At 39.7% G+C, this 18,234-nt stretch overlaps 2 protein-coding genes across 3 annotated transcripts in view; one reads left to right on the plus strand and one right to left on the minus strand.

Annotated features, from left to right (window-relative positions):
• Positions 1-6,739, plus strand: part of zgc:154058 (Transmembrane protein 150A-like) — a 31,635-nt gene extending 24,896 nt beyond the window's left edge. Inside the window, exon 8 of the mRNA XM_050071981.1 lies at positions 600-6,739. Within this exon, the coding sequence (XP_049927938.1) occupies positions 600-862 (263 nt within the window). The 3' untranslated portion in view covers positions 863-6,739. The remainder of the gene's footprint in view (positions 1-599) is intronic.
• mat1a (methionine adenosyltransferase I, alpha) lies at positions 6,109-17,270 on the minus strand. Of its 2 annotated transcripts, XM_050071976.1 has the most exons (10): positions 17,004-17,268; positions 12,904-12,981; positions 12,410-12,532; positions 12,202-12,314; positions 10,115-10,258; positions 9,358-9,483; positions 9,178-9,270; positions 8,900-9,082; positions 8,662-8,795; positions 6,109-7,605 (listed from the first exon to the last, which is right to left on the minus strand). In XM_050071976.1, exons 1-10 carry the CDS (start codon positions 17,068-17,070, stop codon positions 7,503-7,505), a joined length of 1,164 nt encoding a protein of 387 aa, XP_049927933.1. In that variant the 5' UTR covers positions 17,071-17,268; the 3' UTR covers positions 6,109-7,502. The 2 variants fall into 2 exon arrangements, with proteins under 2 accessions (XP_049927933.1, XP_049927934.1); XM_050071977.1 differs by lacking the exon at positions 6,109-7,605 and having other exon boundaries at positions 8,658-8,795; positions 17,004-17,270.
• Between the last annotated feature and the right edge of the window lie 964 nt (positions 17,271-18,234).

The raw sequence follows: 18,234 nt of genomic DNA on the forward strand, positions 1-18,234 counted from the left end.
TGAAGGTAACAACTGATATGACCTTGTAAGCTCACTAATTATTTAACATTTTATCTGATAATCTGGGCAAAAAATGAAGTGTAAAACCGACAATGTGTGGGGTTTTTGGAGGCCTATTTGCAAGACTATTTCTTTGCAGCCTGGCACGATGATTCCTCAAGGCTTGTCTCCACCTGCAATGACTCCAAGAACTTACAGTGCTCGCAAAGAGCTGCCAAAATCCACAAAATGTCAAACTGTTGTCTTAGGTTGTGTCTAAAATGCTCTTTACCTAGGTGACTGAAACTGGTAAATGCTACTTTGAACCTTAAACTGTGTTCGACAGTGGCCCTTTGAACAAACTGCATATTTAAAACACTTTGCAAATTCGAAAAACACAAGCGCATTAATGAAAAACACCAATGCAAAAGCCACAATGGAAGTGAGAATCAACAGGTATCGGCCTGTTGCTGCATTAATATTTAATTATATACTCTCCTATCTGACATTGAGCTGTTATGAAGCTAGCTATGTAGAAAGACAGTCTAAGGAAGAGCAGTCAAAGAGAGTCTGTACTGAGGTGAATCAGATGTTGTTGTTGTCCTTAACCATGTTTTCAGGTGGTGTGTTTTTCTGTCAGGAAAGCTTCGTCCTTCAACACGCGTCGGCCATCTTTGAATGGGTGTTCTGCGTCATCGTCATGCTGTTTTACGGGACATTTGCCTTTGAGTTTGCCGGCATGTCATCAGACACCATGGTGGTGCTGGCTAGAGGGACCCTGGGACCTGCTGGGAGAGAACACAAGATGGACGGTCTTGGATCACTGGGAGGGCCCATGCCACACTCACAACCACACCAACCTGAAAACATGTCCATACTGTAGCCTGCTGGCACATTGCAATGCCACACAGCTGGCTTGTTTATTCCTTTCAAACTCTGGTTGTCGAATGAGTTTAACTATTCATTTCCAGCCACATTCGTCTGAAGCTTTGAAATGAACCAGACCAGTGCAGCCGCCGCTCGTGGCAAAGTGGATTCTACTACGTCAACCCCAGGTGTGTAGAGCTGCTGCCACGGCGGAGAGCTTAGCTTGTGTTGTGCTCACGTCAGAGCTCGGTGTCTCTAAAGAACTTGTATTTTGCACATTGCACAAGTGTGAAACCAAATTTTCTCCCAGCTCAGTCCTGTGACCAGCAGAGGAGTATTTTATCAATCAGATCAAGAGAGTGTTCCCCCCTGAGATCCTGTAACCTATATCAATAAGTGGCCTTGGACTATTTCCACTTCAGGTGACTGCCATGATGCTTTCATTGTATGTAAAGGAGTGAAGGCTGCTGGACGGCCGAGTGGACAGTATTACAGCAGTGAGACAGAGAGAAAAGCAAAGAGAGAAGATTGTGTGTGAATGTTACAGGGAGATGTTTTCCCACGAGAGAATTGATGAATGCAATACATTCAAAGAAGCAATGACTATGCTTACATGCACCAAATATTCAGTTCTTTTCCCCCTTATTCCGAAAAGACAGTATTCCCACTAAGCTGTTTACATGACTAACAAAAATGAATATTCTACTAATATTCTCGTTTACATGCAGCTGTGCATACTTTGATTAATGTGCCCTAACGTGTCGTTTATCACGTCATCAGAGTCTTTCATAATGTTTAAAAGAAGGTGTGTTTCTCCTTCTGACTAGAAGTGTGTATGTTTCTTTTGGTCACACTCTAACCCACAGCCCTGCAAACTGTTGGCGAGTTGGTTTGTGTGCAACGTAACCTTGACAACACACAGAGCTGACCGTAAACAGACAGGAGGCCATATGCTGCAAACTGCAGTAAAAACCCCAATTGACACACATATTCCAAATATGCTTTATACATGTCCTAAAAAAGGAATGCTCCTAAAACCAGAATGATCCCATCATATCCCACGTGTCTTATTCGGACAATGCTACATTCTGAATAAGACATCATTTGTTATACCCAAACAGAATATGCTGTTTACATGACCCCTATCAAATTGAGAATACTGTCATACCTGGATTAACGGTTAAACATATTGTGCATGTGAATATAGCCATTGTCAAATAAAGGAGTATATAAATGTTTGAGTCAATCCTGTAGATAGAACAGAGCAGCAGTCTGCATTTTGCAATCGTTTTAACCTGCATAAAGCAATATTTTTGATATTAACAACTCAAATAATTCTATTGTAAAAGAGTCCTTCATAGTATTGAATCCCCTCAGAATTAACACCCTGCTCTACATACTGTAGATGCTAGCTGCTTTTAGCTGACTGTTTTCAGCCCACATATTCAGTCAAGCTGACTGCGCGCCGCTTACCAGTCAAAAATAGTAAAAAAAAAAATAGTGTGGATGGTAAAGAAAGTCGACCCTTTGCTGAGCTGGACACACAGATGTTTTTCTCAGGAGTTTGCGAAAATGAACGTGCATATTGGACTCATATTTTTCAGGTGGCCAGTAGGATGATAATGTTGCTCTGTGTCTGCTGGATGTTTAATTATGCACAGACGTTAGCCATTGCAGCTCCTCTCAGTTTGGTTTGTGGTCAAAAATGGCTTAATGCAGCTGCAAAATATGCACCGTTAACAAGTCCATGTTTGATCAGCAGCTCCACATATGCAAGCACGACACTGTTTTCAAGTATCCATGGGACCCAGGCTTGGCACACATTGTCTTTGTGTGTCTGGATGCTTTGGGTAATGTGCCATATCATTATTTGAACTGCATACAGAACACACAGTACACCTGGTGCCTCATTAGGTCAAACCTTTACGATGGAGTCTGAAAAACCACGTCTTGCCTCTGTTACTGTCGGGTTAAATACACTACATCAACCTTTAAACCTCAAGTTGATTCAGCTTCCTCTCTGCAGAGTTCTACCAAAGAATATGAAAGAGAGATGAAACAGTGTCCAGAGGCCAAATGTGTACCAGCTAATTCAATCCAGAGCACTGGGTTTATTGAGTTTAGTGAGGAGACATCACACATGTTTTCAGGTTTCTATGGACGTCGGTCTGCATCTCATTACTCCCCAACGGGGAGGAGCATAACATGCTGTCATTGCTTTACCTACTTAGTCTGTGTTTGAACTCTCCATAGTTGGAGTTTTTCAGCATGTCTAGCTGGTGTAGCAGGACAAAGGGAAAAGGAAGGATTGTGATGTAGCTGAGATGTACCGTCCTGCCTCCGTGTTTCTGCACAGCAGAAAATGCCAGTCAGTTTGCCTGTGGTGTCGGTGCTAAATCACAAAAGGCCTTATCGTGTCATTTTTTTCCCTGAGTTTAGCTGTAAGTATGATAACGTCTGATGAATGAAAGCAATAAGACGGAGACGCAGAGGTTCAATCTCAGCACCAGCAGGGACAGAAGGTTGCATGCATGCTTGTGAGTGCCTGGAATACCAAAGTGGACATTTGGCACGACCAATTAATTTACATCGAGAAATGCTCCCTGCTAATAGCTCCACTGAGTTGGCATTTTGAAATCTATGAATGTAGTTTTTAGCCTCATATTTCCTCCCGTCATCCGTCTGTGCAGATGTTCAAATGTTAATTGCATTCATTGACGTTCTCTCTACATTCTGTGCTGTGTTGTAACGCAGAGTTGTGCCAGAATTACTGTTTATATTTTTAGGAAATGTTCAACATCTCAGTGTACTATTAACACACTCTGAGCTGTCTGGTGCAAAACCAGAGCAAGCAGAGGGTTTACAAGAATAGTAGTCCTGTTCAGAGGCTTTGACACAGTTAAAATATCGCTCCCTCACACCGCAGACAACCACATGTTGGGCAGAGGTTTTATTCGTGCCAGTATTTTGGGTACAAGTGGTTTCGTTGCTCTGAAGCCCATTCTTCAAACACAGTTTTACAATCTGTTACAGAAGGACTGAAATGTAGTGATTCAGTATCAGACTGAATGTATGAATACTGTCAACAAGACCGAAGTGGATAAAGTAGGGCTTGGTGATATGGAGAAAAACAAATGTCAAGATGTTTTTGACCCATTGGTGCTTTCACAAAATACTTAACAATATCCAAAATCTAACATGATATCTAGTCTCATTTCAATATGTTGCCCAGCCCTTCGGAAAAGCTCATGCACACTGTTCTGTGGTAAACAAGCTGTATGGTTGAAACAACAGCAGACACACCTCTGATCACTTGCCTCTCCCTACTGGTCAAACTGCTTACTGCATTTGTTTGAATCAGAGCTGTAATGTTGTAGCTCCTCTCACACGAGGTCTTGTTTTCTACTTGAAGCTTTTTTGTATTCACAGTGGAGTATTGAATATATTGAATATTCATTCACCTGCAGCTTTAGGCCAAATCTGCTTTTGTTTTACTTCTAAATTTACTAAGAAGCTGAAGTGAAGTCATGAAGAGAACATGAACTTGTGCTTGTGGCTTCATCTGACAAACCACAGTAAAGATTTCATTTTATGAATAGGCCAAATGATGGTGCTGCTCATGCTGCTCTGGCGAGAAACATTTTGTCATTACACATTTACTGAGAGTGTGTATTGTACTAAATAGTGTTTGCATGTTACAAAGCTATAATAATGCCCGTTTCCAGTCAAACACTACAAAAAATGTCTTATCAGAAATTTTCTTTCAGTCAAATTCACATTGCATTTAATATTTGGCATCCTTGTCACATCACCCACTCACTGTCTGTCCCTTTTTCCCCTCACATACTGTCTGAACTTTGCACTCAGGAAAATGTTACGACACCAGCTGCATCGTTTGATTCAAAGCAGAATGAGCGCTGCTTGCTTCTGCCTTTTTGTTGTCTTTGTTTAAGAAGTGGCATTCTTTTCGTTCATGAGGATTTTTTTTATTTGTTTCATGTAATTTAGTTTGTTAGCCGTGTTAATCGAGACTCTGTAAAGCTTAAAAAGAAACATTCCTGTATAGTGTATAGTTAGCTTGTGAGAATGCTTGTGCTGCTCACACCAACGTGGTTAAATTTCTGCAAGAAAGACTAGCTCACTCATGCAATCAGTAGGTCATTGGTGAGAGCATTCTGACAAACTAGCATCTGTAAAACCTCAGAAATCAGTTACTTTATACCGTTGAAATGCAAAATGCTCCCTACGTGCCTTATATTGTTTTGATAATGAAAACCAAAGAGGTTTAGGTTGTAAATTCTATTTTGATGAAAAGTCATATGATTGTATATATATGCCTTAATGTTCAATAAATAAAAACTGTTAAGAAAACTTACTTTGCTCATGTAGTGCAATGTTATCTTTACCATGTGACTTTATTTCACCCACAATCATCATTACTCACCATGTTGGTTGAATTTGTGATGAAAACTTCAAGAAAAGGAGAGGATTCTTAATGAATTTGTGTAAAAGATGCCACAATACTGTATCAAAACATCCTGAACTCGCACACAGCTCCTGAAGTATAATCCAAGTCTCATTTATGCAGTCATATGCTCTGTGCTTCCCAAACACATGCATTTCCACTAAAACCTTACAATTAAAATGCTTCCACAAATGAGTAGTGCACTTTGCTTGTGCATTCCACTGAGCAGAGATCAAACGTATGTGCTTGCCCAGACGCGTTACTCATCCATGCTTGACACTGTTTATGTGGAAGTGTTTGAAATAGTAAGGTTTAGGGCAAATTTATGTGTTTGGGAAGTACTGAGCAAATTAGACTTGGATTATACTGCACAGGTTTAGTGAGTTTGTAACATTCATTCAGTCATTTTCCAAAGCTGCTATCCTGTTAGAGGTCACAGGGGGCTGGAGCCTATCCCAGCTGACACTGGGGGAGAGGCAGGGTACACCCTGGACAGGTCGCCACTCTATCACAGGGCTGACACATAGAGACAGACAACCATTCACACTCACATTCACACCTACGGACAATCTAGAGTCACCAATTATCCTGCATGTCTTTGGCATGTGGGAGGAAGCCGGAGCACCCAGAGAAAACCCACGGACACAGGAGAACATGCAAACTCCACACAGAAGGACTCCCCCATCCCAGGGTTCAAACCAGGACCAGTTCAAAGGGCTGAGTAATCGATGTACAAATGGTCATTTTGTGGGTGAAGTGCTCCTTTAGCATGTTGTGAAAGGGACCAGACAACAGTGTACATCTTTAATTTTCTTTATTGTTTAATTATTTACATTGTCCAGTTTCTCTGCCGACAGAGTCGACAGAAAATGACACAGATCGGCACATTAAACAGAGGAAAACCTCTCTTACAAAAACAATGCCGGCTGTGAGTGAAAGCAAAGGGTGTTACACCTACACCACTCCTACACCTCTACAGACAGGAAGTTTTAAGGTAAGCACTGTTTACACTTCCTCAGTCCCATCAGAAGGAAAGAATTAGATAATACTCTGTGATTAAGCGATGGCGAAAGCTGACTCAAAATTCAATTTTCTAAATACCCTGCTAGGAATACATCCCTTTTTTCCTCTAAATCCACAGGGAAGGATCTCAGTCTGCGATACAGAGCTGCAGAGCAAACTTGAGTTAAGATATTGAAGGAGCATTTACACCAAGGAATTCGGTCTGATATTGACTTGGATCAGCGTAGGCTTATAACCTATGCATATGTAAGACATCTGTGGTGCACTAAGTGCTTTAGTCTCGACAGCATGCAGCTTGTTGATCCGCTGCAGAGAGCGAAGAGATAAGAGACTTCAAGTTATTTGCTTAAATGAGTCACATTTACAGACTCAGTCACAGCAGCAGGCCTGCAGGTAAAAAAAGAAGACGTATACAGACAAACCAGCCATTAGGTGAGCTGTGCGGCTATAAAAGCAACTTGATATGGAAGCAAAGCAGGGCTCAGAGGATGACAGAAGAAAAGAACAGTATGGAAACATAAGACTGCATGGCTATTTTACATTTGATTGATTGTAACATAAGAGATAAGGGCTCTCCCCACATTTTAATGACCTGTGTTGTTGTGCGTCGGTGATTGTAACAGTGCAAACAGCTTCCTGCTGCACACATTACAAAATAAGACTCAGAAAAAGGAATTTTACAGTCATGACAAACAGATTAAAGTTTCCTCTAAAGCTTTGGTTGAGCAGTAATTACACTTCTCACATTCATATGATGAAATACTAACTGTTGTAAATGAAGCACCGAGGTTGTTTCTGTACATCATACTGGTCACGTAAAGGAACATTGGCAGCTTTGAGGTAAAACAGGGTGGAAGTTTTTATCTTCAGAGGATTTTATTTGCTGTGGTGTTCTCTACGTTACCAGGAAAGATCTTTAACTAGTGAGTATTTTTTCTACAGCACCAATAATTGGATGTTTGAAGAGGACACGGGGGAGATGTGGTAGTTACTGAGATGTCCTCTCTCTCATTGGGAGAGTGTCCCATTATATGTCCATTGGCTACAACCACGTGTGCATTTAATTACCTTCTCACCTCTTTAAAGCTGACTTATCCCTAACTTTGGCTTTAGTTGTTCCTATCAAAAAAAATGTTGACGGGGGTGGCAGTTGTAGCCAAGAAGAGCTTTAGAGGACAAGCTTTTTGGGCATCTCCCAAGTGAACTCTGGTCGACCAAAGTGGCCGTAAGAGGCTGTCTGCTGGTAGATCGGCCTCTTCAGGTTCAGTTCCCTATGGAGGGGAGAGAGAAGAAATGCAACAGAGGTGAGAAAGGACAGTAAACACATCACAAGATAATACCTGTGTAGTTTTTGTAATTGTTTATACTGTATGTAGTTCTGGTTGTTTCTCTTCTACAATCAAAATCATGTGCAAGTATTCATTCTTGTACAGTGTGAATACATTTTATACCGGCCTCTACAGAAGATTTAAACCCTTTAATGTGATTAAAGTCTTATTGTTTAGAGGATCATCTTTGTTAGCAGGGATGATGTTTAAATCAGTAACACGTCTACGGGAAACAATATGTAGGACTCTTGCCAAAAAACTCAAACTGCATCGTGACTAGGATCATTTTTAGCTCAGGTTTTTCAAAGAGGGATCAGTCATGGAGCCATGAAGAGTCTGGTACTGTTTTTTTTTTTTTTATAATTTCACTGCATCATTTTGTGTGTTTTGTGTATATTAAAGGCCCATCATCTTGGGACGGACGCTACAAACTAGCTTAAGCTACAAATGCAGTGGCATTGGTTCATGCTGTGCCCCTTGTAAAAATAAATAAATAAATTTGTGATTTGAAATTTTTATGTTTGTATAATCTATCTATCTGTCATTACATCAAATCTCACAACAAAAGAGTTGAGGTAAATGTAGACATCTTAAAGCTATGTGAACAATTTAAAAATGTCATCTTTGCTGCCCCCTTGTGGTAATAGCAAAAAAAAATGCAGATACTTTTACTAAGACTTTTTTATTATTCTAAAGAAGAAAATATGTCGTCAGACTTATTTAAAAAAATGCACACTGTGGTTTTAAAAGGTAACTTTGGTATTTTTCTACCTGGATGTGTAAAAATCAGTAACACATCTTGCCAATTTGCCTCAAGTGATTACATTGCAGCCTGTGTTGTGGCTGCCGGCTGCAATAATATCTCTCATTAGTCACTTAGACACAAAAACACTGGAAAATATTGTCCAGGTTGAAAACTACTGAAGTTACCCATTAAACGAGGTAGCCTTTACATTGTCTTGAACAAAGATGCTACAGAGGTCATGTGGTCATGTTTACCTGACAATGACTCCTGGCCGCAGATCAAAGTTCTTGTTGACAATGTGGAGCAGCTCTGCTTCTGTTTTCTGGGAGGAACCGTAGGTAAACAAGGAGATGGACAGAGGCTGGGCCACTCCGATAGCATAAGATACCTGTAACACACACACACACACAGTCAGGTAGACAGAAATGTTTGTATCAACGCCTTTATGCTTCTGGTCTTTGGATGGGTGGATGAATAACGCTGTAGGCTCACCTGTACCAAAACTCTCCTGCACAGTTTGGCTTTGACCAGAGACTTGGCCACCCAGCGAGCGGCGTAGGCAGCGGAGCGGTCCACCTTTGAGAAGTCTTTGCCAGAGAAAGCTCCGCCACCGTGAGCGCCCCACCCTCCGTATGTGTCTACAATGATCTTCCTGCCTGTCACACCAGCATCACCCTGTTAGGAGGAAGACGAGCAAAGATCAGTGGTGACTTTTTAATTTTTTTTGTTTGTTTTCCAAATAAAATCAACAGCTTGTGTATGATGGTCACCTGGGGTCCTCCAATAACGAAGCGACCGCTGGGCTGGAGGTGGTAGACGGTCTTGTCGTCCAAATATTTAGCAGGAACCACAGCGTCGATGACCTGTTAGAATCAATGCAGCATTAAAACCTAAATTTCCTGAGCAGTACATCAGTCAGAGCCCAGTTAGATGTGTTAATGAGGCTGTACCTTCTCCTTGAGGACCCTCTGCTGTTCCTCCAGAGAGATGCAGTCATCGTGCTGGACAGAGATGACGATGGTGTGAACTCTCTTGGGGATCACGGCTCCATCCTTCTGATCATAATGTACTGTCACCTGTGGGACACAGAAGTCAAAAAGTCCATACTTGGTAATACAATGTATCATTGTGTAATTTCTGCTGTAGTGACCTTAATTTCCCCACACGGTGATCACAGATCTGTTTTCTTGTGTGGACCCTCCCTTAAAACTGAATAAACTTTTTGCTTGAAAAAAGCTTATCTGCAAAAAGATTTTAATTACACAGTGACTTTATTGCTTTGTTAATTCCTTAATACTTCTTTGATCATGTAAGAATGTGTGCTCAGTCCAGTCTGAGATACATCTTAAGCTCTGTGTTTGAAATCCTGGTTTGAAATCTGACTGACTCCCCCTTGCCTGATGTTCTAGAAACCTACATTTGACCTGAAACACGTAGGCATTAGATGTCCGAGAAGTGCAGTCAGAGGCTAACTGCGTCTAAATCAGTCAAAAGTCTATTATTCCTACACAGAGAGCTTTGTGTTAAATACTTGCAGTAGCCACCGCTGATCCGATTTTGTCTCCTGGCACCAAAAAATAAATCTCTTGGAAGACATCCAGAGCAGAAACAATAAGGTAACTCAGAGAGTCTGCTGAAGTGTTGTTTCTGTATTCGAGGAAAGAAAGGAAAACCTTGCATGTGATGTAATACAACATATAACCTCACCTGTGTTTTAGAGTCAGGACGCAGCCAGGGGATGATGCCGTTGCGTCTGAGTTCAGCCATCTTTGAGTTGAGTTTGTGGGCTAAGACTATGGTGAGAGGCATGCACTCCTCGGTTTCATCTGTGGCGTAACCGAACATCAGACCCTGCAGAGAGAGAGAGAGAGAGACAGTCAGAGCAGAAACAGACAGATAACTGTATAATGACACAAAACATCATCAGCAGGAGACTGTCATATTGGCTAAATCTGTAACAAAAGGGTAAACAGAGACAAAATATTGATATGCAGTGTGCTACACAGCAGCCTGTGAGGAGTCAGCTACAGCTAGTTACATTGATATAATGTCAGTCTTGTCACATGAGACAAGTTATAATATATTAATACGTGACTAAAAAGAGCACTTCTGAAAACAAACTTGGGTTTAAAAAAAAAGATGTAGAATACATATAATAGAAATAAAACCTGGTAAAATAAAAATAATAGATAAATCGAGTACAATAAGACATGCATTCAGCTATAGTTGTTTTGAGAAGAGATTCATAAGAAGATCTTGAATCATCAAGCTTTAATTTACATCCTTAGATGTGATATTATGGATATTGCAAAACTAACTGTTGACTTTTTATGATCTTATGGTGATGGTTTGTGACTTAATACATTCATTTAATTGCATACTTGAAGGGCAGCTTTGGTATTTTTCAACCTGGGCCCTATTTTCTCATGTTTCTCAAGTGACTAATGGGAACAATATCTTTTTTAAAAACTGGTGCAGTATTGAGCGAGAGCACTGCAGCCAGCAGCAGCGAAACAGGCTGCAATGTAACATTTCGAGGCATTCGCACACCTCCAATTAACGTCCACTAAAAGTTCTAACTTTTGCTACTAAGAGGCCCAGAGTGTATGTCAACATAATAGAGAGGAGCCCTACAAGGATAGCCCCTTTTGTTATAGAATAAGATTCTTTTTGTTTAACCAGAAACAACCTTAAAAAAATCCCAAAGCCAAACCCGCCAGACTCCATTTAAATAAACAGTAATTTTAGTGTGTTTAGAGGCAGCCTATTCTCACATCTAACTGGGTGAATTAAGGGTTTATTTCAACCAATCTAGAGTTGGTGATTGTTGGAACAGCGAAAAGATGACCCAAGATGCATTTTGTGAATTTTGTTCGGTGTCTGGCAACTTTAAATGGAGTGTGTTTTACAGTGATAGATTTACTCTTTATTCAAATGGAGTCTGGTGGGTTAGGTGATAGCGATTTTGGAGCTGTGACTGGTTAAACAAGAAGGATCTTACTCTTTAATAAAAAGGTGTCTCTCTGTAGGGATCCTTTCCATAATGCTGTCAGACATTTAGAATAATAATCTGAACCTGTCAGTGGACATTAATTGACAGTGCATAGATGGCCTGTGTGGTAACATTGCAGCCTGTTTTGCAGCTGCTATCTGCAGCCCTGTTACTCATTACTGGACCCATTACAAAACATCTTGTTTCCTTTAGTTACTTTGACACAAAAACTTGGGAACATAGCGTCCAGGTTAAAAAATAAAAATACTAAAGACACGTTTTAGGTACAATTCTACTATGACTACTGCACCACACTGCAAGAGAAATATCATACTTATCTGTAGTTATAGTTACTATAGTCCAACAAATAAATGCATTATCTTTCCTTCCTTCCAAACCCTCATTAATCATCACATGACCCCTCAGATTTATCTTGTGGAGGGGACCGACCCCTATATTGGGAGCTACTGGAGCAAACTACCTGACTGTGTATAATGTAGTGAAAACTAGCTCCACCTTAACCAGCTACAACAGTGCAATGTGAGTGCCGATGCATCAGTGTTAACAATCTAATAATATGTCAGTCACGGGGCATTTTTCCTGCAGGATGAGTACATTTACATTTAAAACTTTCAGTGCTTTAAGCTGTTAGTTACATGCAACGAATGGAGTCTGATTACTCCATCCGTTGACACTGTGGTGTCAAGTCAAACAAACTGTGATATCTGACTTCTGTCACTATCACCCAGTCCTTCAGCCAACACGAGCCAAAGGACACATTGTCCTGTTGCAACAGTCTCACCTGGTCTCCCGCTCCAATGTCCTCCTCCTGTCTGTCAACGTGGACCCCCTGAGCAATGTCCGGACTCTGCTGCTCCAGAGCCACCAGCACATTACACGTCTTGTAGTCAAAACCTGGAGAAGGAAAGTGAACGTGAGAAAGAGCGCTGGCAACGCAGACAGAGCACATATTACCTCTATTTTCATGGATTTATGAATTATTTTCTCACCTTTCTCAGAGTTGTCGTAGCCGATGTGTTTGATGGCGTCCCTCACCACCTTCTGGTAGTCCACGACGGCCCGAGATGTGATCTCTCCACAGAGCAGCACCATGCCAGTCTTACACACCGTCTCTGTCAACACATAACACATACTTTTAAACATCTTGTCATATTTAAACAAAAAAAATCTTTGGACACAGGCCTTCTTGACAGGCCTGATTGCCATTATCAGCAAATTCACAGGTTTTGCACTTGCGAGCGGTCGTCTTGTGACATTCAGAGGTCAATACTGAAATACAATAAATAATCTCAACAACCCTGACGACTTCCAGCTATGATTCAGGTCAGTGGGTTTGTTTTTACTCTCTTACGTCAAAACTGACCACATGTTGCCCTTTGGCTTATAAAGGAGAATGTAAAAAACAAGTTAAGATACTGAGATGAGGCTTACATAAACTCTTTCTCTGTGTTTAAAATCATTAACTCAATCTGCGTTAACTCACCACAAGCCACTTTGGCATCTGGGTCCTGCTTCAAGTGAGCGTCCAGGACAGCATCACTGATCTGGTCACAAATCTTGTCTGTGGGGAGGCAACAAGCATGAAAGAAAAGGTTTAGATTCGGAACAAAGATTCATAATTAAACTGAGATTTCTAGGCCTGTTTGTTTGAGATATATGAGCTTTTTTATGCAGTAATTCCAGTATTTAAAGTATAGAAACAAATGCATTGTAGCATTGTTTCTGTAGATCTTTCTCTGAAAGGTTAAACATAATATATCAAACATAAAGAGCCTTGGATTTTAGTTGCATCAGTTGGATTTGCAGCAGGACAATGCCTCACACCACTCCATTCATCCCTTTCTGTCATCCAGCTGAAGCAATGCAACACACAGGTTACATCAGAAACATCAACATCTGGTTGCATCAGCTCAACATGACACTGAGAGCCTCTGAATGTAATTTAGCACTAATTATCATATATGGAACAATAAAATAAATATTAAATGTGATTTCGTCTTAACTCTGGATTGACTTTGCAGCTGGTTCACAGTCTGCAGATGTAGGACTCTTTGATCCTGGCAAAATAGCCACTATCTTTGGGAACAGCCCAGACCTCGACGTATGTTATCAAATCAAAAATTGTGCATTGCAGCTTTTTACCAAGGCCACACACACCCCTGTAAATGTACAATCAGTGTATGGAAAGTCTTTGGATTTTATCATTAGGCTGCAGTGTTACGTAATGCCTTCTGCTAGTATTAGAAACCTTTGATAAACAAACAGGAAATAAAATGTTACTCTTACTTGAGTTGGTCTGATACTGATGCCAGTATCACAGGTGCCACCGATACTGCCTCAAATGCTAGATCGGGTATTGGCGAGTACGGTTAGACCAATGTACCTATGTGTGCTTTAGTATAGTGGTATGCATACAGTGTTACGTCTGTTGTAGTAGATGTATTGTGGGATACATTGTGATGTTTGTATTGTGGTATATGTGCTGTGGTGTGTGGATTGTAGTGTGTGGATTGTGGTCTATGTATTTTATTGTGCCTTCCATGTTTGTAGTGTATTGTGGTTGTATGATGTTTTAAACTGTGTATTTTAGTAACATTTTAGGTCTACATGTAAAAGCTCAACTAGGGCCATGGGGTGAAAATTAGCAATAGCTATAAACTCTCTGTGCAACACATCAGTCCCATACTCTGTATTGGAACTATGTTAAATGGCATAATTGCTATCAAATAAATAAATACATACATAAATAGATGAATAAATGGAAGTTTTCTTGGAAATCAATTCTTCTTCGTTGCTCTACAGCAGTAGCCTACACAGTAAGTTGCAGTGTGTAACGACTGACAGCGATGGTTTTAGAGCACCGAAGAAGAATTGGTAAATAGAGTAACATTAGCTTTTAGCAAAACTTTAAATTAGATAATTAAATCAAGTTCTTTGGCATTTAATTTCTGTATGTATTTGTTCATGTTTTACAAAGGGTTTAACTGAAGCAATGCCTTACAACAATGATAGTAATCATTTCACATTCATACAAGGTTAGTAGTACATAGAAGTGAATTTTTTTTTAATGCAGTGGTATCGGATCAGTAGGCTACTTGGTATCGGCCGATGTTCAAGTTCAGGTATTGCAATCAGTATTGGAAGGAATATGGTTCCAGAACATCTCTAATTCTTACTGTTGACCATCTGCTTGGACATATGGACTCTAAAATTATAAAAATTGCAGAGATTTCTAAAAAGGGCGTCATGATAGGATTTGTATTTCCTTTTGCATTTTTCTTTCTTCTTTTCCTTTTGCATTTTCTTTCTTTCTTTCTTTTTTCTCTCTTCATTTATATTTCCAAATTAATGTATTCTATTTGAATGTATTCTATTTCTTTGTCCAACATCCGAAAAAATAAACTAAACTAAAATGTAGCCATGTGCTGTTACAACATGGACTGAAGACAACACATGCATTGCACGCTATTTTAAATGATGATTTGGAAGAGGTTTTTTTTGTATACATGTCATTGCTAAAGTGCCATTTTAGATTAGGATTATAATTTGTGTTGAGTTTTCTCTTCATTTTTCTGGTAGCGAGGTTCCACTTTTGTGAAACTCTTCAATTTTATGAATGTTATTTGTTTTTAAGTCACCTCTACTTTACGATCTACAGAGTGAGATGTGATATCTGACCACCGGTTTACTTTCCTGAGTTTACTCACTATCGATTCAGCAGAGGGGACTTTGTAACATATTTGTCAAAGGATTACAACACACTGACAAGGTGGGTGGACTAAAGGTAGCTTTTATTATAAGGTTTAAGTTATTCAGCGATACAGCTTCTCCTATAAAGATATATTTCATATTATTACAACTATATTTTACTGTTATTAATTATGCACCAGACTTCATTTCATGAGTTTTTAGTTCTGTGGATGAACACATTAATAAACACTTAGGGGTGGTTAAATGTTAACTACCCAAACCTGTATACACTAGGCACAGGGTTAGGTAGTAACGGACTACATGTAATGGAATTGCATAATCTGAGCACAGAAATGAGTAACTATAATCAGACCAGATTACATTTGAAAAAGTGTGTAATTGGATTACAGTTACCAGGATGTCTACAGGTATAAACAAGTTAAATGTAAGACTTTTTAAGAACTTTTAAGAATCACTTTTAATTAAATGTTTAAGTAGAATTCGGTGCAGCTATGCCTGCTGGGGTTAGTTTCTCCATGCAGACTAATTGTGTGATCTAAATGTATAGAGAGGGCAAAAACTGGGACATTACGTGCATACAGGTGTTGTTTGTCCCCTCGTTGAATAGTGTTTCCTTCCTGTTAAAATGCATAGCATCCCTCCTAACAGTCTACAACACAGTGCAGGAAATTCTAGTGGTGACGTGGCTAAAAAACAAGAGCCATTCAATCTGCATTTAGGACAACTCAATATATGAAGGCCTTTCATAACTAAATGTGTATTTAATATATTTAAAGACATTTTAAGGACCTGCAGCCACCGTGGTTACATTTACATTTACAGTTAAATTTTTGATAATATTTTTTTTTAAAATATGGCAATTTTAAGATAACCAACAAGATAACCAGTGCTCTATTAACTCATAAAAAGTGTGTCTGACACAAAGGGTGTCTACGACAAGTGCTCCATGTGGTGGCGGTAATTTGATTTGACCAAGTGTAAATGCTGAATGTGCAAAAATATTATTCACATTTAAAACATTTTGAGATATTTAAAGAGATAAAAAGTCTATTTTGTGAACCTTTTTTTGTATGAGGTCAGGTGCAGTATTTTCAATGTTTGATTTTAAAAAATTTAAAATAATCATAAGTATTCAGATTACTTTATGTTTTGAAATCCAATGTATTACGTTACTAATTACCAAAACTGCCATGTCATTTGTATTCAGTAACTGACTACATTTCAAAGTATCCAACCCTGCTTATATCTGCTTACAACTAATATATTATACCATTTATTGACTATTTATATATGAGTTATAAATGTTTAATATGGGAACTTAAAGTAAAGTACTCTTAATTTTTTATTTTAAAGACAAGAGTTGACAGCCACATCAAGGTAAAGGCTGTAGGCATGCATCTTGGATTGTACTGTATTTAATTATCCCCATTTCAACATCAATTTGCCAGTCATATCCCAGCACAGCGTCCACATGATACTTTTCTTCAGTGTGCAACCTTACACACACACATTCACCTCCTGCTGCCCATAAGTGAGAGTGTGAGTGAGGGGCAGTAAACACATGTTGCTGTGAATGGAATACCAACCATGCTTGGAGAGTAAATACTCAGCACTGTGGAGCTATTTTGGACATGTAGTCCAACCTGCATGGAGTTTATACATATGCATGTCAATGTTTCTGCAAGTTTAAGCAGAAATGTTAAGTCTATTCCTCTGTGTAAAGATAAGAAAAATATAAAGATGTGTTTTTAAAATTGCATGTATTTACCACAAAATTTGAAGAGATTTGCCAAGTTGTGAAATATTTAATAGTAAAGACTTTAATGTCCCAGTTTCTCACACACAGGTAGCTAAAGTTGATTGGAGACTCACCTGGATGTCCCTCTCCTACGGACTCTGACGTGAACATGAAAGAGCCCTCGTCCAGCAAGTCACTCATTTTGTCTATGGGGCCAGGTACTCTGCAAGACTCTTGGGGATAAAAGTTTCCTCAGTTCCCTCCAACAAGCAGTCCAGAGAGATCTGAAGGCTGCTTAATATTCCTGCTGGTTCTCTTTAGGAGAGAAATGAAGAACGAGAGGCCAGCAGCCCTGTAGCCAATACAAAGTCTATCCTACAAAACTCCACGTCTGTGTGCACATAGCCCAATATATATATGGCTAAGAGAACTCACACACACATGCTCGCACACACGCACGCGCACGCACACACACACACACACACACACACACACACACACACACACACACACACACACACACACTTGTCATGTGAATCCGTGGGACAGTCCATTCCAGGGGGGAGTGGATGATGGGAGGGCATTCACAGCTAATGGAAGCAGCTTGTTAACCCTTTGTGTACTGTATGATGCTTTAGTGTTTGTTTATAGCCATCACCTCTGCTCTGACAGCTCTGCTTCATGGTGGAAGGCTGTCAGTCGGGAGCAGGAACATCTTAATCAGGGGTTTCCCATCCCCCCCGTCACAGTGGTGGGACAGCTCTGTCTGCTGGGACTGGGCCAGGTTGGGGCAGCCTATGGACGGAGGGAGGGAGAGAGAAAGGTGGTTGTTGTCAACTGACAAAAATGATGCAATTACTGTTGTTGACATCACGTTCTGAGCTGAACGAGTCTGTTAAATAGTGGTGAAAAAACACAAAGTAAAGCTGCGGAAAGTGATCAGAAAAGAACCAAATCAATGACATGAATGTAAAACATGTAGAGCTGCAGCAATTCATTGATTAATCAATTAGTCAATTGAAAGGCTTTTAAACTGTCACAATTTCTTAATGAATTCATCATTTAAATTCTTTTTTTTTTTTTTCAAACAACAATGCAAAACACTTGATAGATCCAGAATTTGCTGCTTTTCTTAGCCTTACAATTTAGTAAATTGCAGTGGTGGAAAGTAACTAAGAACATTTAGTCAAATATTGTAAGTCGTATTAAGTACGATTTTGAGGTACTTGTACCACACTTAAGTGTCTCCATTTTATACACCGCGTTCCAAATTATTATGCAAATTATATTTTTCTCTGATTTTCCTAAATAGTCGATGCAAATGACAGTCAGCATAATTTTCAAGTCATCAGCTGTTAAAGTTTA

This window comes from Epinephelus moara, chromosome 19 (assembly GCF_006386435.1).
Source record: "Epinephelus moara isolate mb chromosome 19, YSFRI_EMoa_1.0, whole genome shotgun sequence".
Taxonomy (NCBI): Eukaryota; Metazoa; Chordata; class Actinopteri; order Perciformes; family Serranidae; genus Epinephelus; species Epinephelus moara.

Coding starts and splice junctions, on each gene's coding strand:
- mat1a (XM_050071976.1), bottom strand. CDS start 17,070: ATGAGTGACTTGCTGGACGAGGGCTCTTTCATGTTCACGTCAGAGTCC. Junction 10,259..12,201: donor ACATTGGAGCGGGAGACCAG/GTGAGACTGTTG, acceptor CTCTCTCTGCAG/GGTCTGATGTTCGGTTACGC. Junction 9,083..9,177: donor TCGTTATTGGAGGACCCCAG/GTGACCATCATA, acceptor TCCTCCTAACAG/GGTGATGCTGGTGTGACAGG.